Source organism: Ciona robusta, chromosome 14 (assembly GCF_009617815.1).
Source record: "Ciona robusta chromosome 14, ASM961781v2".
NCBI lineage: Eukaryota > Metazoa > Chordata > Ascidiacea > Phlebobranchia > Cionidae > Ciona > Ciona robusta.
The window spans coordinates 5241965-5266497 of NC_143248.1; the positions used below are offsets into that span (position 1 = coordinate 5241965).

Sequence of the window (24533 nt, forward strand, 5' to 3'; positions counted from 1 at the left end):
CATTGGTGATCACGTGATCTCAGCTTAAATTTGACCTGTACATCACTACGTAGGTTAGAATTCACTGTAGAAAAAAATAAGTGGACATTAATTTGTCATTCGGGTGCTAGTGGTCTGCTATTGACTGGTAAGTTTGCAGAGACAGTTGTTTTCTGACTATAGATGTTGCGCAAGATTAGTTGGTTTAGTAATGTACCGTAAGTACGCGTAAGGTAGTTATTTTATTATGCCGTTTTTGTTACATTATGAAAAAATAATTTTTTTAACAGTTTTGTGCGTGTTTGCTACTACAGGTTCCTCGTTTTTTATTTATTTGAAAATCTGTTACAAGCGTCATGGCATCAACTTTAGTTAAATCTGTAACTCGACGTTTGCCGTTATTTTTCGCTCGAAATGGTTACGCAACCTCAGCCAAACCCGCCGTTCCCGAAACTGAAGAACAAAGAATCTGCACCATGATTCCTGGGGATGGAATTGGACCAGAGATCTCAGATTCGGTAATGAAGATCTTTGATGCAGCTGGAGCACCAATCTCCTGGGAAGAAAGAAATGTGACAGCAATGAAGGGGCCTGGAGGAAAATGGATCATTCCAATTGAGGCTCAGGAGTCTATTAATAAGAATAAAGTTGGTTTAAAAGGACCTCTTGGCACTCCAATTGCTGCTGGTCACCCATCTATGAATCTTCTGCTCCGAAAAACATTTGATCTTTACGCGAATGTGAGGCCATGTGTGTCATTGGATGGATACAAGACTCCATACGATGGTGTGAACTTGGTGACCATAAGAGAAAACACTGAGGGGGAATACTCGGGCATAGAGCACGCAATTGTGGACGGCGTGGTGCAAAGTATTAAGCTTATAACTGAAGAAGCTTCACGTAAAGTTGCAGAGTTTGCGTTTGATTACGCTCGCAAGAATGCGCGTAAAAATGTCACTGTAGTCCATAAAGCCAACATCATGAGAATGACTGATGGCTTGTTCTTAAGATGCTGCAGGGAAACTGCTGAGAAGAACAGAGACATCAAGTTCAACGAGATGTATCTTGATACTGTGTGTCTTAACATTGTACAAGATCCATCTCAGTTTGACGTCCTCGTGATGCCAAACTTGTACGGCGATATTTTAAGTGATCTGTGCGCTGGTCTCATTGGTGGCTTAGGAGTTACTCCTAGTGGTAACATTGGTGCTAATGGAACGGCTTTATTTGAATCTGTACATGGTACGGCACCAGATATCGCAGGGAAGGACCTAGCTAACCCAACTGCCCTTCTGCTTTCTGCCATCATGATGCTTAGACACCTGGGGAAGATGAATTACGCTGGTAGGATCGAGCAGGCTTGTTTTGACGCGATTAGAGAGAAGAAATCGCGCACTAAAGATCTTGGGGGTGACGCCACATGCTCAAAGTTCACGAATGAAGTTTGCCTCAGAGTAAAAGATTTGTAAACTCCATAAAGTTCATGTTATCTTGATTACTGTGACCTCTGTAACTTGTAGTTCTACTTATTTCTGCTCTGTCCACAATGCAGTTGAGATAATATACAGAATGTTCAAATTGCACCATAGATACCTTTGATATTGCCAGTTTGTTTTTGTTGTCAATATGGTTCATTTGCTGCTTCATTGTTGATTACAAACTGTTTTGTTACATCACCGTGTTTTAATTTATAAAATATCCGAGATTTGACAAAAACAGAAACGAGAAAAACCAAATAATAACAGTTTAAATTTAGCCTCTAAATAACAAACCAACAAGTCTGATATTTAAAATAGGTTTAAAACTATATGGCCACTAATTAACAGGTTAAAAGGTGCATCTATAATGTGCTAATGCTTTCGATTTGAAATAATCAACACGTAAATCAAAATGCTAAGTTTAGTAGAATTTTACGTAAAACGCATATTATCCCATAACAAGTTATTTATAAAAGAAGATAAAATAAGGACCGATCTTAGTTACACAGAGATTAAAAACGGCAACAAAATATGATGGCCAGTTTATAAACTGAGATGTGCAGTTGAATTGGCATTAAAGTATCAGTTGCTTTAGCTACTGATTAACCCCTTAAAATTGCTTTAGCTACTGTTTTAACCCCTTAAAATTGCTTTAGCTACTGTTTTAACCCCTGGCTAGCGATAGAAAGTAGGCGCCATTTGGTTAAAGCCTACAACAGTGGTTTACAAAGCCTTTTGACTTTTATTGTAAAGGTTTAAATAAGAATATATTCTTAAAAGAATGGATGGAAATGTAAATTGTAGTTTTGGAAATAGGGTCGCCTTTTGCTATATTAATTTAGTATTATTTAGTTTAGGGGACAAAGTTTAAGAAACATTAACTTAAATGTGTAAGTGTCTTTCCCGGGCAGTTTGCTTAGGATTTCAATTACATTGCACGGTAATTAACGATACTAAAATATAGTTAGTTGTACATAGGATACATAAGGCACATAAAACAAAGTGCATTTATTGCACTTAATAAATACTATTATTGTGCATATTACATTCTTGGGTACACCACGCTATCTCTTTGATCTTGTATCATCTTCTAGCCAATCCTGAAAAAAAAAAATTTGTTTTCTTTGTTCAGAGGTTATCAACTGTACATTCTCAACACAAAATAAAAAAATGTTTTCACAATACATGTCATATTTATCATAAATTCTTGTTAGTTACTGCAAGTTTCACATCACACAGTTTGAGTGGTTTACTTGTGCCAAGAACTGATAAAGGCAATTAAGCATCAAACATTACTAGTGTTCACTTATACATGCAGTTGTTGCAACAATTACATTTCATTGAAGTCATTTGCGTAACACCATCGCCAATAAATACGTTAAGTGAAAAAGCAAATCACATCAGGATCAAATGACTATTTATCCACCAACTGATTATGAGCATAACAATGCAGATTATGACAAACAATGATGGAAAACAACAAACCAAATTCTTACTTCGTTGTAACGCCATGCAATCACTTCAACTTTTCTAGAAACAAACAAATGATGTGAGAACATGCGTTGATTATTTATCTAAGTTAGTTCAATGTTTAGGTATGTAAAAAACTAGGGGTTCGGGGTTTAAAGCTCACTGTGGTTAGTTTGGTTTAAGACTCAAGGAGAATAGATAACTTAAACATATTCTTTGTTGCAGTTGTTATAAGCTTATGATTTTATGATAACAATTTACCTTCAGAAATAAAAATAATGCTGATTTTATCAGGACCATTGTTTTCTATGCCATAAAAATTACCCATAACAAAATTTAACAATAATTTTTACACCAGAAGATCAGAACTTGGGAAATATATCTGGTCTATCTAAATGATATCGGACTATTGTTAGCTTAAGTGTAAACTAAGGGTAAAAGGTTCAAGGCTCACTGCAGCGGCAGATTTGGATGATTCTACAAAGTGAGAACCTTTATAAATTAAAGTGAAATTGTAATGATTTTTGTTAAAATTAAAAATAGTGGCAGCTTGACAGCAAGCATGAGGTCTAAGACACCTCCCGTACCCCAAGATATAATACACACAACATGCAAGAGATACAAATATCAACTTACTGGTGGTAGTTTATGTCTTTCTAATATCCGCTGTGCTTCATCCTGGGGATATTGCATCAACACAACAAGGACTTTAGCCATGGTCTGTAAGTAGGGGTGTCAGCTAAGTGGATTCTTTTTTATTTAATCTTGGGATAATATCCATTCTTAAGCCCTTGGTTACATGTATGCTTGGAGATAATAAAAACTGATGCACTTACAAACAGACGTATACAAAAGACACAAATAAGCAGAGCCAAAGTATATTGCATTCACCACATTATTCAATGAGGTTCCCTATGTTTGACAGCTATGAGTGTAACTGTATTTTAACAATATCACCTCGGAATTTATTAAAAGTTCACAAACGTGACACCTGTGGTCAGATTTTATTAGAAATCCAAACACATTGATGCCAACTACACCATCATGACCCCACCTTTCCTTCTGACCCCATCATATACTCGTACAATACTTGACGTAAATATTTCACTCTCTCGGGGTCAGCAAGATGTGAATTCAACGACATCCTTGTCTTCGCTTCTTGCAAATAATTTGAGATTTCTCGCTCTCGCTGCTGTGTTGAGGCAAGAGACTTCGATAGTTCAGTAACTTGCTCCTGCGGTTGGGTGTTAAGATTCATATAGGCGTAATTTAACTTGAAATATTTCCAGTATGATTCATAGCTTCAGTGCCAGCCGTAAACCAACACGTTGGAGATTAAATGATTGTAACTTGTGTATAGTCGTTATACCACAGTTGTTCTGTTTCATAAACCTCTTGGTTGCTTACGAGTTACCAAGTATACAACTTATTTATCCTTGCGTAGTGAGAAAACGACAGTCGTGATAACACGGGTGTTCGGGTTTTTACCTCGTTCCACTTACAGGTTACCACGAAAACTACACATAACATTCCGAAAATCTTATGTTCACAAACACAAGAAACCTGTAGTAACTAAAGATGAAACAGAATACCCATGTTATAACGACTATCCATGCCTCGCCATATAAGGATAAATAAGTTACATTCAATAATTTATTCAAAATAATATTACCAGTAAAATCTCATGCATACAAATACAATAAACCTGTAGTTGAACAATGGTATGTTCCATCCCTGTGTCTTGCAATTTCTTCTCAGCAGTTAGCGCTCGATAAGTCGCTTTATCAACTTGCTCTGACATCTCAGACTCCCTCTTGTGGATCTCATTCTCGTATCTACAATCGAGGGCAAACTTGATAAATAATTTTTTAGATTGAAAAACATTTTTACCCAGTTTAAAACATGCTTAACACATGTTTGAACTTGACAGCAAGCATGAAGTGTGTTAACCATATGTAAAACAAGACACCAATGTTATAACTGGACAGCACAAGACATGTAAACCCCAAACAAACGCATGTTATACCCCACCCTTAAATACCAAATACATTCCAACACTACTTACTTTTCCACGGTATCCTCAAGTCGCTTCTCCAACTTTAACATATCCTTCTGCAGTTGCATTATCTCCACATGGTGTTGCTCACGCACCAACTTTTCACCAGATTCACATTTCTCGGTCACATTTAATATCTGGACCTGATGATAAAGTGACAAGTTACTCTATTTGATATGTAAGCATAAAAGTTAATTATTGATACAAAGAGAAACAATACATATTTAACCATATGAAATAAAGGAAAGCTCTTACATCTCCTGTTGCCTACTGGTACGGACCATGTGGCAACACCCTGGGTGTTGGCATAATTTGCAAACTCTAGCCTAAGTCTCAGGTCCCCAGGGGTGATTTGGTATATGACCTTCCCCCCATATAGTAGAATAGAAACACCATTACACTACTATAGAAACACCATTACCCTACCATACAAACATCATTACTCCAACATAGAAACATCATACCTGAAACTTTTCTTCCATCTTCGCCTTCTCCGTCTCATACTCCTTGACCAACCTTTTCACCTTCTCCTGGTTCTCCTCCTCCTTGCTCCTCATCCTCATCTCAAAGTCCTCCTGCATCTTCTTCAACTCACGATCAAGCTCCACAGAGGAATCATCGACCGCTGAGCGAGAAAGAGCCTCCACTTGTTTCTTCGTCGTTTCAACTTCATCTGGAAAGAAAAGCAGGTGAGATCGTACAGTTAGGCATGCCATGGGACTGGAGATTTGTACCAGAGTCGGTCCATTACACTGTATATGCACATTTTATTCTATATAGATGAGGTCCTACAGCCAAGCATATCATGGGACTGGAGATTCGGGATGAGTTGAGCTATTACCCTGATACCAACGGTGCTACAACCTATTAGTAACAGGGTTAAAACAAAGTGTTATACCCACGGACAGCTTCAACGATTAAACCAGAACTTAGAGCTTGGTATGTTTGGTTTTGTTGCAATATCCATACTCTTACAACCTCTATTTCAAAAATCGGTTAAATTGAAGCCCAAATAAAAAATAAACTCCATTTTTTGTCCCATAGAAAAGTATTTCCAATCCACCCACCCCTCAATGCTTGTTGTTGTTCGTTGCTAACAGTAATTTGCTTATCGAGCTCAACTTTTAATTTTTCACGACTTTTTTCCAATTTTTCCATTCGTTTCTTGCAAGTTTCAAGCTGGATAAAGTAAAGACATCTCATTGTAAGAATAAAAAAATGGAAATCCTAAAACAAGGTCAAAATATGACAAATTTATCCACCATAAACCTTTTGTCAAAGTTACAGAAACACATTTGGACGCAGTTATTTTAAATATAAACAAAAAAATAGCCCTCCAGTGTTGCCGATAGCCCTCCAGTGTTGCGAAATATACCTCCAGTGTTGCCGATTCTTTTTCTTGAATCTGTGTTTCCAGTCGAGTTTCGCTTTCATTTTTCAACTTTTCCAAATCTGAGTTTAGGACATCAAGCTGGGTTGAATAACCTGAAGTAATGGATTTAAAACTTATTATTACCCAAACCAAAGGTCAGTGGATCAAATCCCACCCATGGCAGGTATAATAAATACTCTTAAAAAATTAATACACACAGGCTGGTAGTAGTATGGGCTATAAGAACTGATGTGTATTGGCCTGTAGTTTCGAAAGTGTCAGTTTTAAAGTGTTTTTTTAACTGATGTAGAATTGTTATAGAATTTTAGTTTTATGACATCATAACCCACTTTCTCTCTCTTTCTCCCACTCCGTCTCTTTCTCCTCCATGTTTCTCTCTTTCATTTCCTCCTTTGCGAGCCGCTCCTCACACATTATTCTCCTGCTTCTCTCTTCTTTTATCGCCACCTCATAATTATTTTTCTCCTCTTTCATCTTTTCTTCAACCTCTTCGAGTTTCTGACGCGCTTCACTGAGCACAGCCTACATAGAAAACATATAAATTATTCAAATTTTATTTTAAACCTAAAATCACAGTGAATTTAATGTTAAAAGGTGGGGTAAAGCTGCATTTTTTACCTAACTTTAAAACAAAGCCAAACTCAGGCATTTAGAGGTTGGGAATGCAAGAAGTTTTACAACTTTATTAATAAACTAAAATCCCATCAGTTTCATCATACTAAAAGAAAACAAAGTTTAATATACTCAGAACTATGACTGACAGCTATGGCACTTCTATCCATGACTCCGTGGCACCCCACCACATGGCTTCGTGCCACGGAACCTCCCACATGCCACACTTCCAAGCCACCCACCTTTACATCATCAAGATGCTCCTCATGTTTCCTCCTCTCCTCTTTATTCTCTTCAATTATCCTAACAACTTCCCTCTTCTCCTGAAGTAAAAAATAGTTTTGAAGGAGAAAATATTAAATAACGCTTTCTCTGCCATACTATGGATATTAACGTTTTAATACGATAAAAGCAAATTAATAGAATAAACCGAGAAATATTCACAGCAGAAAACTTACTTTTTCAACATCTTGCTCAAGCTTTTCTTCCAGCTCTTTTATTTTCTCCTCCAATTCTTCTGCATTCTTATTCTCTTCCATTCTCTCACTTTTCTCTTTCTCTTCTTCACTCCTAAGCTCCTCCAAGGAGCGAAGTTGTTCCTTAAGAGCGAGGTTCTGATCGTTAACTTCCGCAATCTTTGTTAGTTTCTCTTCAAGTTGAGTTCCAAAAGTTTTTTTAATCTGTGTAAGTCGTTGCTCTGCCTTTTTCTTTAAATCGTTCATCTGTCAAAAACAACGAGATAAAACATGATTTCTATTCGAGTAAGCCAGAGTCGCCCATTATCCCAATACATTTGTTCTACTGTATATAGATGAAGTCGTGTCGCTGGGCACGCCAGAGGTTGGAACTTTTTGTAGAATTTAGGCCACAGTTAAATAAAACCACTTATTTAACATCTCAACCTTTTAAAACTTTTTTTGTGTTAATGGGTTATGTCTCAATGTAGGATCTCACCCATATTGTATAGAACACAATGTGTTGAAATAATGGGCCAACTATATGCATAAATCCCATATACCATACCAGGCTTAACTGTATCTCACCCATATAGAATATTATAAACAACTAATAGTCTACCTTGGTCTGGTGTTCATTGTTGAGTTTCTTGATTTTTTCTCCCATTTCTTGATTCGCTGTTTTTGCATCATTTGCTTTCATTTCTAAATGATAAATATTCTGTTATACGATAGTGTTTATATAAGTGAAATTAAATTTGACCATCACTTTAGTATATTGAGATAATCTTTTAAACAGTCAACAAACCAATACCCTTGAAATGGTTGCACCACTTTTTACAGTTTATATAAGTTATGTATCTCTTCCATTCTCAGTAGGCCATGAGATGTATGTACATATATATATATATATATATATGGCAGTTTGAGATTACACAGTAACTTATTCATTTTGCTAAACCCAACTACACCCATTGAATGTGAAGACACCTTATGTATCTATTTCGCCACACCACAACAACACAAACCTTTCAATTCTTCCAACTCAGTTTTCAATCGTTGACTTTCCTCACCCAATATTTGCGACAGAGCGACCGATTTCTCGTGGTCACGCTTCAGCGCTTCACTGTTGTCGTTAGCGCTGGTTACCGCGGCGATTAATTCACTGTTTCGCTTCTGTGAGTAGGTAGTTGTATTATGACATAAAAAGGTGAAACAATTAACCATTATTACACACATCTATATGGATTATAATCTTATACATTCTACAATTATGAGTAATTTAAATCATATCAATATATTTCATGATTTCTTTCCATGATTTATGAATTTTCCAGAATTCTGCTATTATTACTACCAGGCATTACGTAAGGGGTGAATACCCTTTGTGTAAGTTCTATATGTTCCATTTTACCAGAAAAGCTATTCAATTCTAATATTTCTTTAATATTATTTATATATTTCATTAAATTACCTGCAAATTATTATTTGCGCTCTCTGCTGCCTCTAGTGAATTTTTTAATGTCGTAACTTCTTCCAACAAATCGCCGGCTTTTGATTGGTTAACATCAAGTTGCTCCAGTGTTGCCTTCAGATTATTTTCAAGATCAGTGTTCTCAGATAATTTTGTCTAAAAGAACGTAACAAAAAGTGTATTAGGAACAGAAACTATAAATTCTGAGTGGTTATATATGAATATAGTAACCCAAAAATTAAACCAAAGCTTTACTAAACCAATTACTCTTAAAGTTGCATACTACTTATACCATAACAATATGACAGTCATGCAGTCATATTGCTCTCCTAAAACTGCAGTGGTCGACCCGCCAAGTTAATAAAAGGTTACAACTTGGAGTTTGGGTATAGGGCTAACTTATTGGTTGTCTTGTAATGTTTAATTAATGAGGCGTAGAAAATTCTAGGGTATGCTCGCCCACCCTGCCACCCCAGATTGGGTGCCTACAACGCTACAACCTACACTGTATGTTATGAGCCTACATTATAAATCTCTCTGTTACATAAATTCATCCACCTGCAGAGCTTGTTGGGTTTCCTCCATATTCCTCCTTTGCTCCTCCTCTCCCACTCTCACTTTCTCCAACTCCTCCTCCTTGCTCCTCAATTCCTCTCGGAGTTCCTGCATTGTCTCTGCTGCCTTCTGGTGGCTGGAACTTGACTCATCAAGTTGGGTCGACAAATCTCGGAACGAATCTTCAGATTCATTTAATTTCTTTTCAAGAATTTCGATTTCAGAAGATTTTGAAGCAATTTCCTCAAAAGCCTGAACAAAAAAGTTTATTTAACTTTCTGTGCATTGATGATGGACCAAGTTACTGTCTGGATACTAAACTCATGATCAGCAGATGTTTTAAACAGTAACTTGGTGAATACTAAATAGTAACCTCTTTTACACTGATGATGGACCAAGTTACAGTACAGATACTAAACTTACAGTAAACATCTGCAGACAGTAACTTGGTCCATCATCAGTGTAAAAGAGGTTACTATTCATCAAGTTACTGTCTGAAACATCTGCTGATCATGAGTTAAGTATCCAGACAGTACACCAACCTGTTTCAACTTCATTCCATCTTCAGCCACGCTTCCGTCCATCTTATAAAACTTTTCCTTTAAAACTTCATGCTCTGCCGTCGTCTCTTTTAACTTGGAATGTAATTGGGCGATTCTTTGTTCCGCCTGAACGAACATGGATACGGCTTATTGAGTTTATATAATTCTATGATTGGGAACTCTAATTAGTTTCTATGTGACTGAAACCCAACACAGCTAAACAATAACGCTAACTCACATGTCCTGACAATACTATTTACGGAAAATTGTAGCAACTAGCAGCATTAAAAAAATATATATAATATAAAAAAATACATTTAAAATGAAACTGCGTTCTCTAGTTTTAAACTTAGACATCACAACCCTCCATTATGACATCACAACCCTCTATTATGACATCACACCCACCTTTTGTTTAAGCTCTGTATACTTTCCCTTCCACATCTCCCTAATGCTGGCCATCTCATCCTCGTGATCTTTGCTCATCTTGGATGCAAGAGCTTCCTCTGTCTCCGATCTCTCCCTCTCAAACCTCTCCTCCAAGGACTTTTTCTCCTCCTGGAAGTTGGAGACCAACGAAGACCGTTCAGCCTCAAACTCTTCTTTTAAACGGACAACCAAAGCTTCTCTCTGTGGTGCAAGTTGAATTTAGTTTTAAAAGTTTTTAAAAAGTACAAGGAATAAACATAGGGAGTTTGTAGGTGCTCAATAATAGAAATAATAGAAATTCTATTTTACAAGGGCGAGATCCTCGGTAAGACACACCTGAGACCTGGGATGTAGGTCTATTACCCCAACACACAAGGTGCTGCTATCTAGACCTTCCTGTGTCAGTTTATGGCTACTTAGTAATATAGATTCTATTTGAAAGCAGCTAAACCATTCCGCAACCATATATACCACTTTGCTATATACACTGTGACTCTCACCACCTTTATTTGAACAACCCACATAATTACCTCCACACAGTCACAACCCACCTTAGATTTGAACTCTTGAACCTTTTTACTCCAAGCTTCTTTATATTTGTTGATTTCTGCCTCGTGTTCCGCAACTTCTTCCTCAGATGACTTAACCACCGAAGATAATTCATCTTCCGTTGACTTCAGCTTCACTTTCAACTCATTAACGATGTTTTTAAGCGACACGACATCACCAGTACTCTCCTGAGCCGCAGTTTGTGCAAGTTTCAATTCTTCCTGCACACCAGCAACCTTCTTCATAAGATCATCTTTCTCATCTTTAAGCTTGGTATTAACATCCGCAAGCTCCACTACTCTTCCCTCTAGCTCCGAACTTTTCTGAGCGAACTCCTGTCTCACTTTATCCCACTCTTGAATATGTTTCTCCAAATCTTGTCGCGTTTGATCCAACTCTTGGTCCCGCCTCCCGGAAACTTCAAAAGCTTGCGATAAATTCTCATTCTGTTTCTTCAACTCCGAACTAACTTGGTTTAAATTCAGTTCCAAACTTTCAATTTTTGTATCCTTTTCCGCCATCTTTACACTAGAAGTTTCTAACTCTTCCCTAAGCCCAACCATTTCATTTTCACATTCAACCAACTTATTTTCCAAGCCAGATTTCTCTGTAACCACATTTTCAAGCTGAGCAGCAAATTCTGACTTTTCAATGTTAAATTTTTGTTGCAATGCTTCTTCCAACGCTTTGAGTTTTTCATTCAAAGTATTTTCAAACTGTGCATGGAGATCTGACTTCCCAGCTTTAATTTCCAATTTTATATTCTTTATCTCGTCTTCCTTTTGCTCTAAATCGTGGTGCATCTTGTTTTCAAACTGTTCCTTTTCAACTTCAAATTTATGTTTCAACCCAACCACCATTTCTTCATATTCTTTCTGTTTGCTTTGTATTTCTGAAGCCAAATTTTGTGTTTTTAGTTTCTCTTCTTCTAAGACTTTCTGTGCTTCTTGTAAAGCAGATTCTGATTCCTTGATTTTCGATTCTTGTTCGTGCAACACTGTATTATGTGATTCCACCAGTGTTGCCAGCTCTTTTTCCTTCTCACTGAACTTCTGCTCAGCATCATGTATTTTACCCTTTGTAAAAATAAATTGCATCATTGCTTTTACATTGAAGAAATATGACGGAATATAACCTAACTGCAACACTGAATAAAAAAGTCTTCTACAAAGTCCTATGTTAAGCTTCTTATGTTTAAAACAATGAACAAAGTGACATGGCATCAATACTCAACCAAATTCAGGTAAAACTTTCACGTCTTGTAGAATATCAATAGTCATAATTCCATACAAACTCTAAAAGTGGCTGTACAGAGTGTACGGCATGTGAATCCGGCATGCGAAGTCGTATGCAAACCCATTACCGAGTTCCGCATACGGCAGCGAAATTCCGACAAAACAGAGAAAACCGACAAATTCCGGATACTGTGTACAGTCACCTTAATTTTTATGGGCATGTAGCCCAACAAAGCTAAACAATAATGCTAACTGATATGTTCTGATAAAATTTACAGAACATCACCGCAGTATTAAAATAAATAAATATATATATATAGTATAAAAATACATTTAATGGCCTACTACTATGATGTTCAGACTATCCACAACTAATCAGTTATACCTCCAAGTCATGAACCATTTTCCCCATCTTTTTATTCTTTATCAAAACTTCTTTTGTCTCGGACCCCATGTTCGTAACCATCTCATCTACTGCCATCTTGTGGTGGGTTTCCATCTCCGCAAGTCTCGCTTGAGCGACTTCATGTTGCTAAAATATTAATTCAATATTGTAACTACAAAGTTTTAGGGGTAACAGACCTTAATCTGGCTTAAATTACAGGTACATGGCATGCCTCGCTATAGAAACTTGTCCATATAGAATAGAATGTGCATGTGCAATGTTGGGCTAATGAGCAAACTCTGGTCTAAATCCCAAGTCCTATGGCGTGCCTCGCTATAGAACTTCATCCATATAGAACAGAATGTGCACAATGTTGGGGTAATGGACCAACTAACAATACTAATAAACCAAAACTCACCTCAGCAATTTTTATTTGCGCGGTTTTCAATTCCGACTTGAGATTTTCTATTATTTCTATGTTTTCCTTCTTTGCTTGAGTTTTCTCGGCAACCAGTGTTTGATTATCTGACTTCAGTGCTGCCACTTCGTTTTCAAGTTCAGCCTTAAAAGTTCAACACAATACTCAGCAAATTTAATTGTGCAACACTGACTTATATAAAAATATGAAAATAAAAATGAAATGATGTAATTTCCAAACAAGTGTTTGGTGTTGGTGTAATGGGGCAACTCTGGTGTAAATTTCAGGTCCCACAGCATGCCTAGCTGTTGGACCCCACCCATATAGAACTGAATTTGCATATACAATGTTGGGGTAATGGGCCAACTCTGGAATAAACTTCAGGTCCCTAGCGTGTATTGCTGTAGGATCTCAACCACGAAAATTTCAAACAAAAAATTATTTTTTAGGTTCCTTACAATTTTTAGTCTTGCTTGCTCTGCAGCATCCTCTAGTGTTGATATCTGTTCCTTCGTAGCGTTCTTGAGTTGCAAAACTTTATCGCGATGCTTTTTAAGTTCATCTTCCAATACAACAGCTTTGTCATTTGCTTCGCCTAACTCTTGTTTTCCTGGAGGTTCCAATATATATATATAATATAGTAGAGTAGGAAAAGATGGAACAACATTCTATAATCTCTTTTCAAAGAATTATTAAACTGTATCTTTACGAGTCCCATAGACTGCTGTTATTTGTTCAAAACACGGTCAGGATATTTGTATATTATTATGTGCTAAAGGTGTCCCGTCTTACCCCACAATACTTTATTAACAAACATCTATAATAATACCATTATCAAATTAACATATGAATGTTAGCAAACTATATATGATATGAGACAGCTATGCTTTCAAGCTGCAAAGGTCAGTTATAGTGTATAACATATATTACAATCGAATACTAGCAAATAAGGCATAATAATACCCTTGCCGATACGTTATGATGTTACCCAAGCTACATGCTATAAGAAATCTATTACTTGGCGATAAATGTTATTACATATATTGTTGCCAGGAATATTACACATAAACGCCCATGAAGGTCAATCTTATTAACAAATGAAAACCAACATAGTAAAGCACCAGCATCCAGGTATAATGTATAATAATAATAATAAAATATCCCTATAGATCAACATTAAAATAACAACAACCAATCACCTGCTTGGATTTGTGTTTTAGAATTTTCTGACAATTCCTTCAGTTCTTCCATTGTCTTGTCATATTCACCCTGAAGGTGACTCAGCTGTTCTGACAACGAGGCTCGTTCCGCTTGAAAGGTTTTCAAATCTTCTTCTAATTTCGATTTTTGTTTTTCTTCGGATGATACCTGGGAATATGAAATATCTTGTTACTCGACAGTGAGCATGAGGTGTATGAATACACTGTGTGTGTCTGGTGTATAAGAAGACACCCGTGTTACAACTAAACAGTAAGCATAAGGTGTATGAACATATTACACATTTTCAAACCTGTGCTTCCAGTTGAGATATTTTCACAGCTTGCTGTTGAAACAAAATCATTTTTTCACTGGCATCACTTTCGTTTCGTTTCCGAATCGAATCTAGTTCCTGGGCGTGGCGTGATTCTGTCTCCTGATTGGTCAATTAAATCATTATGACATCACACACAAGGAATTTTAGAACACAAACAAAGTCTTACTTGTTTCATTTTGTTCCATTTTGTGTTAATTTCAACAAATTTCTGTGAATTATTTTGTTCGATTCCATTCATTTGTATTTCAAGGTCCTTGACTTGTGCTGCCAACTTATTCTCCCATTCTTGGTTAACAGCCTCCACTAACTGCTTGTGAGATTTCTCCATTTCCTGCCGTGTGTGTGAAGGGCTTTTGTTTAGCCTTCAGGTTTGTTAAATTAGTTCAAACAAAAAGCCAAAATATGCTAAAGGGTTAGTGGCTTTAGGCGATTAAGAACTGCCAAACTTCAAAATGTATTCAATGTTCTATTTTATATAGGTGAGGTCCTACAGTGAAACATGCCATGGGATCGGAGATTTAGGCCAGAGTTGGCTCATGAACCCAACATTGTATATGCACATTCTATTCTATATGGGTGAGGTTCTACAGCGAGGCGCACCGTGGGACCTGGGATTTAAGTCAGAGTTGGATCATTCCCGAAGACGGTTTGAACGATGATCACAAACATCCAAACCTTTAATTCTTCATCTTTTTCTCCCATCTTCACCTCCAACTCTTCTTTGATCTTCTCCCCTCGATCTTTCTCCATCTTTAACTCCTTGAGAGCAACATCCAGTTCCTCCTGTCTCTGATAAAGAAGATCTTGCATGGCATCATCTTGTTTAGACACGGCAGCCATCTTGCTTAACTCTCGCTCTTCAATTGCGAGCCTGAGTTCTGTTTCATGTTCCGCATTCAACTAAACAAATTTGAGTGATGGGTTAGGCATTTCCTTTGAGATATTGGGTAAACTTTGATGAAAAATCCAAGGTCCTATACTATAGCATGGCATGCTGCAGGACCTCATCCATTAGAATAAAATCCGCAAATGTTCCGCATTCAACTAAACAAATTTGAGTGATGGGTTAGGCATTTCCTTTGAGATATTGGGTAAACTTTGATGAAAAATCCAAGGTCCTATACTATAGCTTGGCATGGTGCAGGACCTCATCCATTAGAATAAAATACGCAAATGTTCAGTATTCATCTTTTATTTTGTTACTTCCTCTACCAGGCATAAAGTAATATGTATTTTTGGCAATTGTATAAAACATTAATTTTTAACCTGTTTTATTTTTTCTTTCATTTCTCTCTTTTGTTCAACTAAAACATCTTCGTGTTGCTTCATTTGTTCTCTCATTTTTTCGTCATGTTCACTTCTTAGATTCACTTTATCCTGTAACAATATATATTATGATGTAATAATGGTTATTATGATCAAGGTATTGTTAAACAACACTCCAAACATAGTCCTTATTCTCACACCTGTTCATATTTCTCCTCCATTTTTCTCATTTCCTCCTCGTGTTCCTCTTTGACATGGTTGAGCGATTCCTCTTTCTGCTCCTGAGCAATCTTTAACTGCTCCTGAGATTGACGCTGCCACGAGAACGTTTCATTTATTTACAACCCCCAATGGAACAGGGGAACAAATACAAACATTAGCAGTGGAGTTTATACACCAATCACCATAATTTGAACAAGAGTCTACTTTAAGTGCAGAAAAATACACATATTTTTTGATAAGTTTCAATACAAACATAACAGCCTATTTAAATTGATCAAAATTGTCTGTATTTTCTAACATTTCAGTTTTGTTTCTAAAACAAAACATAAGAAACTGAAGATAATTATTTCATACATAGGGACTGTTATTATTGGTTACAAATTACTCTGTTTTAACCATAATTTGTGTGTTTTGAACATACACCATGCTGTGCTCTTATACCGCTTCAGTTTCACCAAAAAAATAAAATGAACAGCAAACCTGGTCCCAGCTCACAGCACAACATGCAGGCGCTGAACATAAAAAGAACTTAGATTAGAAAATCATCTTTATAACATTAACAAACTTAAACGTGCAACCATGCAAATTAAGAACAATTATGTGCAACATCTAAGTGACTTTTGGCACAATGCATGTTGGTACAACAAAACTTCTTATTTACATACCATTTTTCGGATTCAAGAGAACTTTTTTTATATAAACTAATTTGAAAACCAATGATATACTTGGGTAAATTTTAATGATTGACACCTTTGTATATAAATAATATACAGTCATAGGCACCAAACCTGGGGTGGCAGGGTAGGCGTGCTAACCCCAGAACTATAGTATAGTAATCAGTTAACACCAGGAGTCAAAAAGTTAGATTTGTTTTATAGAAATGCACGCCTCTCCCTGCCCATTTTCAAAGTTTGGCGCCAGTATATCCATCTTTGTACCACAATCGCCATTATATTGCAACAAAATATAAATAGCACATAATATGACATCACAACACCAACCAATGCAACATAAATGACATTTATGACATCACAGTCACCTGCATGAGCTTAAGGACCTCAGCTTTGCCTCGCGAAACATCAGCAACAAGAGTTTTTCTCTCGTCGTCTAACGCAAGTTCTACCTTCGCTATTTGCTGCTCCATACTCTCTCTAGTGGCCTCGGCTTCTTCAACAATCTTCTGTTTTTCATCTTCAAGATTTTTTACTTCAGTTAACGCGGATTCCAACTTTTCCGACAGGTTACGACTCTGTTGAACAATAATTACCATTGTCATATCCCTAATAAAGCTAAGACACGAAAACTAAAATGGAAATGGTCACTTGGTGTGCGTTACAGATCATCTGTGTTATAATGACTGTTGTTGCTCTGCAAGAATAAATAATTTCCATTTATGCATTTAATGCTTTGTTCTTAATTGTGCAGCTTGTGCTGATAACTTATAGCATTACAAAAGTGGTTGCAACAGTCTTCACTAGTATAAAATTTTGTTGGTAAATATATTGTTTGTGATTATTCTGGGTGGCACCAACTTATAATTTCTGCATCAAACAACCATCACCTGTTCTTCCTTCTCAGTCTCAACATTAAGAAGTTGTTCCTGGAGTTGTTGAACCTGTTGCCGGAAGCCATTTAACTGGAAACCAATAAAATCACTTTAAAAAGTCTCGCAAAAAGGACTTATTTACTTTGGTTGTATTCTCTAAAAAGCTTATAAATATAAAAAATAAAAAACCAAGTTAGGTACAAAATTAAATGGCAGACCAGAACTAATACTGTTATACAAAACAAAAGGCCAATTCTGGTCTGAATCTTATGGCGTGCCACGCTGCGGGACCTCACACAGAGTAGAATGGAAGATCTATACTTAGTGTATAATCTTCACCTCGCCATCCTTGGCTTCCATAGCTTCATGAGTTAAACGTTTAGCTTCAGCGACTGCCATCCCCTTGTCTTGTTCAAGTTGTTCAACCACTGACTTAGCTTGCTTGAGTTGCCGAACCAACTTAGATCGTTCTTCAATGTTGTTTTGCTGGAGAAAGAAAGTTAAAGTAGCTGTTATTGTTGTAAACTAAGTGGTCAAATTAAGACACGCATTTAAAAGATTGTTGGCATTTAAAAAGTGACAAAAGGCCCAACTTTCCCTAGACCAGACAATTACACTGCTTTAACTGAGTGATCACTAATGGCTTGTAGCACCCTGGATGACAGAGGTAATAGGCTATCTCTGGCGCAAACCTCAGGTTCACCAACGTAAAATAGAATATTAGCAATTAACAGAACCCCACATAAGAACGCACTTATAAATTAATTTGAAACCAACGATATATTTGGGATAACGTGACACCTTTGTATGAAACATATACATCTATAGGCAACAAACCCAGAGTATCATTTTTCACAGAAATGCGTGACTCTGAATTTTAAAAAGCATTTCACAATAAAACAAACCCCACCAACCTTAAGTTCTTCTATCATCTCCATCTTCATATTAAGTTCACTTTGTAATGTTCTTGTTTGTTCCTCCGACTCTTTAAGAGCAACCTCCAGGGATCGGACTTTATCATCACCCTTAGGGGCATCACTCTCACCAACTTTTAACAACTGGATCTAAGGATACAAAGATGTTAATGTCAGTAAAATCTCAATGGCAGCACTATTGGTGTTTCAGGACAACCCAGGTCTCAGATGTGCCCCGTCACTCTTATAAATTCTATCTTTATAAAATAAAATCTCTATTATTGAGTGTTTATGAACAGCCTCAGTGGGGTCTAGATGGTGGCACCCTGGGTGTTGGGGTAATATACCTACATCCCAGGTCCCAGAAGTGCCTTACTGAAGACTACACCTTTAATACAATAAAAATAGATGAAAATAGATGTTTTACTGTCTCATTGGGATCTAGATGGTAGCAACCTGGGGCAGTGGGGGCAATTGATCCCAGAGATTCACAAACAATTACACACCCACCTGAGTTTGCAACACTTCAATCCTTTGTTCTTTTTCTTCCAGTGAAAAAGTTAATTCTTCCTCTAAATGTTTCTTTGCTTGCTTGTCTAAATCAGCAGCCTATTGCAAAGAATAACAACATAAACTCATTAATTTGGGAACAAGTAACAGTATTTTTAAGCATTTCATGTCTACTCTATTCTTTGTGGCAATTGTGTCCTAGGATTTAGGCCGCTTTTACTAGGATTTTAAATGGTCCTAGGATTTAGGCCACGGTTGGCCTATTACCCCAACAGCCGGGTGCTTTTTGTTGGGGTAGTGAGCAAACTCTCGCCCAAATCCAGGTCCCCAAGCCTAGGCATACTATGTAGTGGAGCTTACCTGTAAATATTAAGGTTTTATGGCAGAATTGGAAAGTTATTGGCACCTTGTACAAGATGGTTTTGTAGATTTGGACTGGGGTACACAAACATGTCTGGTTTATAAACAAGAATTCAAGTTCAAACCTCTTTCATTTCTTGTATTCTCCTCATGTTCTTGTCTTGCATTTGTTGCATCACAACTTTCATTTTTTCATTGTCCTTGAGTGTTGTTTGGAAGTTGCGAACCATCTCACTGTATTTCTCACGATATTTGTGGAGCGTCTTTTCAAGTCTGTGGAGTCAAAACATTGAAGTGTGTCATAGTGTGACAAAACATATTAGTGTGTTGCATATAATAGTGTGGTCATGGTGGCTTTAAACCCTTTTTTTGGTTTGTAGCACCTTCAAGAGACACTCAACACTAATATGACTGCTCTATCAATAAAACAACCAAGCTATATCTGTTTTAACGCGTTTACATATGTTAATTTTTTACCAATTGCTCATTTGGGTGCAACTGGTTAAACTTCATACAGCATGTTAGTTTAGTATAATACCAGACAGCAACTCAGTAAAATATCTCAACAGATATGATTACCAACTATAGTTTCACCAATAGACATCTTATTAAACGTGAAGTCACCTGAATACTTTATTAAGTAGTTGATCCTTGGTGATGCTGTTTACATCAATTGCATTATGATCACCAGAAGAAGCCTGATCGGGATGCGGGCTCTCGCTTGGATGGGAAGAATCCTGGGAGTAAATGGGTTGTAATGATGTAGCTTGATTTTGAAGTATTATTATTAAGTGTCTATAAACTGTCTCAGTGGGGTCTAGATGGTAGCACTCTGGGCATTGGAGTTATAGACCTAAATCCTAGGTCTCAGGTATGCCTCACTGCAGACATAACCCTTATTGATAGAATCTATATTATTGAGTGTCAATAAACTGGCCCAACAAAGTCTAAATGATAACACTTTGAACCATTAAGAAATAGTGTTGCATCTCAGGTCAACGATTAGCTTAAATAAAGCAACATATATCTTAAAATACCAGACTCACATTAGCTTGATGACCACTGTGGTTCTGGTTGACATTTTTATTGGGAGTATTTGTCGGCTTGATATCATCAACGAGAGAGTTGATCGATTCTCGACTCTCGTTTAACTTTGCTGCCATCTAGTGAAAAAAGTAGGTTGGGGTAAGATGTTCCATGTTTTAGTTTAGTAGGTTAGAGAAAGATAATTCATGTTTTCTTTCACTTTTATTGTTTTATTAGGTAGTAAGGAAAGAATATTTACAAAATGATATATCGGTATCCCCTAACTCCTAAAGATTGTTGTTAATTGTTAAAAACACAATCAGGAAACATGGAATGTTAATCATTATTCATGTTACGTTTTAACTTCTAACGGTACCCATCTTTCCCTGCAGTAATATTAATATATTTAACGCTTCATAGCTTGTTGTGAGTAATTAATTACAGGAAAATTATAGATTATTAAACAATAGACACCATTGTGTTTTAACAATGAACTTTATACTTCATTATGATGCATACCTGGTCTTTTAATGGAGTTAAAAACTCGAGTCTTTTAAAAAATCCACCAGCAGCAGTTGCTTGGTTTGGAGTTGATGTTTCATCTTGGTCACCTTTGGTCGTTTCTTCTGTTGTTTTCACTGGTGTTTCCGAAGCACCTGTGTAAAAGGTTGGTTTGAAAAATTAACCTAAAAAAACTCCTAAAAAATAAGTTTTTAAGAAGAAACTCAAAACAACAATTGCAATTTCACACGCTAAAAAAAATCACTTGTGTTATAACAATTATTGTTAAACTGCCACGCTAAAATAAACTTCTGAGATTCAAACTTAGTAATTACATTGAAAGGTTTATCACTTAGTTACTTACCATTATCTTGAGGAGTTGGTTTTTCAGGTTGGGTTGGTGTTTGTGGCGTAGCTTGCCCACCTTGTCCTTTCGCATTCTAATAAATAAATATACTTAGAGGGAACTTAAGAAACTTATCCATGGTTGCCACTTCCACACCCATAGTTGTGTTGCTAAAGCTATTGCAGTGTGTAAATAAGCGGACATTACTTTTGGATAGTTAAGTCATTTATATCCTCATGGGTGCAAACTTGAGTGACTTATCCATGGTTGCCACACATAAGCTCACAGTTGAGTTGCTGAAGCTATTGCCGCGTGTGAATATGCAGACATTACATATTGACTTACTCTAAGTTTATCAGGCCAATGGCTGCCATTTGAAAAATTCAAGCATAGTGCATACATTATACTAATTACTGACATAATAGTAATAAGCACAAATGCAAGTATCTCAACTACCAAGAAAAATAGTAGGATAGCCTACACATGCCGGTGTTTTAACTTACATTAGTTTTTACAGCTGGGGATGCAACAGGTGTTGTTCTTCTGCTGTCGCTTGCAATACGGTCCTTTAATCCTTTAAACATTGCACAACTATTGTTCTATATACATTGGGGGAAACTGGTTGACCTAATAAAAATATAAAATGTAAATATACAACGCTAAACAATAGTGGGAATTGATAATTTTTAAAAGGAAACATTTTACAAAATTCTGAACATGACATTACAAATAAACAAATTACAATAGAAAAATGTAAATTTCAAAAGTTGTCACATATAAGTTGTAGACACAGTGGAAAACAAATAGAAGTATAAGGTATAGGCTATGATCTAAACTTAATCATACAGAGGGTAAATTAAGCACTTTTTATGTCTAGTTGTTGAAACAGAGGTTCTTTTGACCTATATATGAATTTAAACAACATAAAACACCATCATATGAAGTAGCCTATGCTTATAAATACAGTGTAAAACTAGAAACACTATGTATCAGGTTATTTGCTAAAATTATTTAACTATTTTGTAATTCTAATTGATGAAAATGACAACAGTGCAGCTCCAACGGAGAAAAATATTACGACAAGAGCCCAAGCTATGTTTTCTTCTCTTGCACTCATAGCAGCGGTGATTGGAAAGGAAAGGTAGAACTGTGGGGTCAACGGAAGAAGCACTTCACCCCAACATGTGGCATCTTTTGCACACGAAGCTGAATCATCAAGTTGCGATAGAGTCATGGGTGAACTTTGAACCCTGTTGACCTCCGTAAAGGTCACACTACTCGTGATTTCAAAGTTTTCAACCAATGAGGTTCCAGTTTGACACGCTTGGTTAACAGAGCATGACATCTGCCAAGTGACCCGCGACCAACTGATTCTGGAACCAACCACTTCAAATATAGGAGCACCTTCGATTGTCCCTGTCTGTGACATCATAAACTCAATTATTACATGAGCAGGAATCGAAAGACACTGTCCCGGGACAGTTTCTGATGAAGTGTTCATAAAGTCCAAATTATCAATTATTTGGATCCAGTCTGTGTTTAAAGCTGTTGTGTTAGGGTTGCCGAACCTTGACACATATGATGCTGATAGCAGAGACCTTTGTTGTGCTTCTATTTCACTTTGAAGGACGCTACAGTTTTTAAAATCAAGGTACGATAACCTAACCAAACACCCTGTGAGAGAATCTTTTCCAAATAATGGTGGACTTGATAAACTGCTGGAACACAAGCCATCATTGGTAGCTGACCACACTAATAATGTTTGTGTCTGGTTAATATTGCTTTCAAACACTGAAGCTGAAATAATAGGATAACCAATGTTATAACCTGGATTCCCAGACCGCTGGATGATAGTCTCTGCACTCGAACTATGCTCGAACTTTGTTTCAAACTTCTGAGAAAGAACATCATTTGCTGATGTAACTAGATTCGCAACAGTTATGGTGACTAGAACTTGAGTAATGGAGCTGCTATTCCAAGTTATAATGTAGGACACATCAACAACTGCGTTGTCACATGAGCCAGCACTAAATATTGGTGTTCCTGGTGTATTGGTGCAGGGGGTGGCAGAATTAACAGGGTTACTTGCATCAAAAAATGACCTAAAAGGAGTTGAAGCTGCTGTGGAGGTTTTTAAATAGTTTGTTTGGTTTCCACATATAAAGGTTATGTTTGGTGATATTGGAGAACCACCTGGGGTGGCTGCAATGATAGAAGATGACTTAAGATAATAGTTGACGTCATACAATGTACCAGCTGCACATGTAGCAGAGGTGACTCTAGATACACACACTGCGCTTGTATCGTTCTGGTACCGTACGTATGAAGTTTGAATGCACTGACCTGACAGAGAGTTTTGCGGAAAAGTTAGAAATCCGTTTGGTGATTGGGTTTGTATGCGGTCTCCATTTGTGTATGGTGTAATTGGGGTAGTTTGGACACTGGTTGTTTGTTTAAAGCTGAATGTATTAGTTGCTGGTGTAGCTGCCCTTGTGGTAAATGTAGTTGTGCTTACTGTGTTTAAGCTTCCAGTGAAGTTTGTAAAGTATAATCCTAAAAGTGGTGAGTTAAGGAATTGTATGCAAGTGAATTGGTGGTAGTCTGGTACGTTAGTTGATGTTGTACTGCATAAGTTGGGATCATCTAATGCAGTTGAAACACACTGGAACGTAGAGATTTGATCAGCAGTACATGAAGGATCACAACAGCAGTTAATAGTGCATTGGTTGGTTTCTTGCTTACACGTGCAAGGTGCAATGTCTTGAAAAGCGGGGTTGTTGAATATTGTAACTGTTGAAGCTAAAACTGAAGTGGAATTGGTGGTAACGTCTGGTGAAATATCAACTGCCACATTTGAGGTAGCTGTACTTGAAGAGTCATTGCATGAAACTACAATGTTTTCTACAAGACGAGTTGTGACAGGGGTTGTTAACTCTCCGTTGACTGTTGCTGAAGATGCTACTGTCAGCGTAGGTGTCGTAATTACCCAGTTGCTGTTCCCACTAATCGAACAAGCTACATTGGATGATGTCCCTTGTAATACTAAAGAGAAATGACCGACATTCGTCTCAAATGCTGATGGAATTAATTGAAGGTTTGATTGACAGGTCGTAAAATCCAGCTTTGTTATTAAAAGTAGAATTAATAATTTAGAGGTGGTAAACAACCCATCCATGGTACCATGTATCTACTTTTCCAGTATTCCTAAAAGAATAATACTCAATTTAGTAACCGGTCTACTAATATTCCAGACTGCAGAGTATGGCAGGTGCACGCGC

At 36.9% G+C, this 24533-nt stretch overlaps 3 protein-coding genes across 5 annotated transcripts; 1 reads left to right on the forward strand and 2 right to left on the reverse strand.

Annotated features, from left to right (window-relative positions):
* Nucleotides 1-90: 90 nt before the first annotated feature.
* Nucleotides 91-1650, forward strand: LOC149725317 (isocitrate dehydrogenase [NAD] subunit alpha, mitochondrial-like). Its single transcript, XM_089892970.1, has one exon. The coding sequence runs from the start codon at nt 336-338 to the stop codon at nt 1446-1448; it is 1113 nt and encodes a 370-aa protein (XP_089749096.1). The 5' UTR covers nt 91-335; the 3' UTR covers nt 1449-1650.
* On the reverse strand, nt 1643-21898 carry LOC149725318 (uncharacterized). 3 transcript variants are annotated; one of them, XM_089892952.1, is made up of 39 exons: nt 21759-21898; nt 21274-21349; nt 20928-21064; nt 20429-20545; nt 20007-20119; nt 19508-19655; nt 19023-19121; nt 18513-18662; nt 17938-18084; nt 17614-17688; nt 17092-17301; nt 16031-16144; nt 15831-15941; nt 15240-15464; nt 14731-14895; nt 14541-14663; nt 14230-14398; nt 13489-13640; nt 13031-13174; nt 12613-12759; nt 10995-12068; nt 10423-10644; nt 10015-10140; nt 9476-9724; nt 8918-9073; nt 8472-8619; nt 8066-8148; nt 7447-7710; nt 7231-7311; nt 6706-6898; nt 6359-6468; nt 6051-6162; nt 5448-5656; nt 4993-5126; nt 4633-4762; nt 3982-4161; nt 3564-3647; nt 2954-2987; nt 1643-2557 (listed from the first exon to the last, which is right to left on the reverse strand). In XM_089892952.1, the coding sequence occupies exons 1-38, from the start codon at nt 21837-21839 to the stop codon at nt 2979-2981; spliced, it is 6267 nt and encodes a 2088-aa protein (XP_089749078.1). In that variant the 5' UTR covers nt 21840-21898; the 3' UTR covers nt 1643-2557; nt 2954-2978. The 3 variants fall into 3 exon arrangements, with proteins under 3 accessions (XP_089749078.1, XP_089749079.1, XP_089749077.1); XM_089892953.1 differs by lacking the exon at nt 2954-2987 and having other exon boundaries at nt 17176-17301; XM_089892951.1 differs by lacking the exon at nt 2954-2987.
* LOC149725319 (tectonic-2-like) lies at nt 21883-24480 on the reverse strand. The gene has a single exon (XM_089892962.1). The coding sequence runs from the start codon at nt 24428-24430 to the stop codon at nt 22271-22273; it is 2160 nt and encodes a 719-aa protein (XP_089749088.1). The 5' UTR covers nt 24431-24480; the 3' UTR covers nt 21883-22270.
* Between the last annotated feature and the right edge of the window lie 53 nt (nt 24481-24533).

Coding starts and splice junctions, on each gene's coding strand:
- LOC149725317 (XM_089892970.1), top strand. CDS start 336: ATGGCATCAACTTTAGTTAAATCTGTAACTCGACGTTTGCCGTTATTT.
- LOC149725318 (XM_089892951.1), bottom strand. CDS start 21,839: ATGTTTAAAGGATTAAAGGACCGTATTGCAAGCGACAGCAGAAGAACA. Junction 19,122..19,507: donor GAATACAAGAAATGAAAGAG/GTTTGAACTTGA, acceptor TCTTTGCAATAG/GCTGCTGATTTAGACAAGCA. Junction 13,175..13,488: donor AGCAAGCAAGACTAAAAATT/GTAAGGAACCTA, acceptor TGAACTTTTAAG/GCTGAACTTGAAAACGAAGT.
- LOC149725319 (XM_089892962.1), bottom strand. CDS start 24,430: ATGGATGGGTTGTTTACCACCTCTAAATTATTAATTCTACTTTTAATA.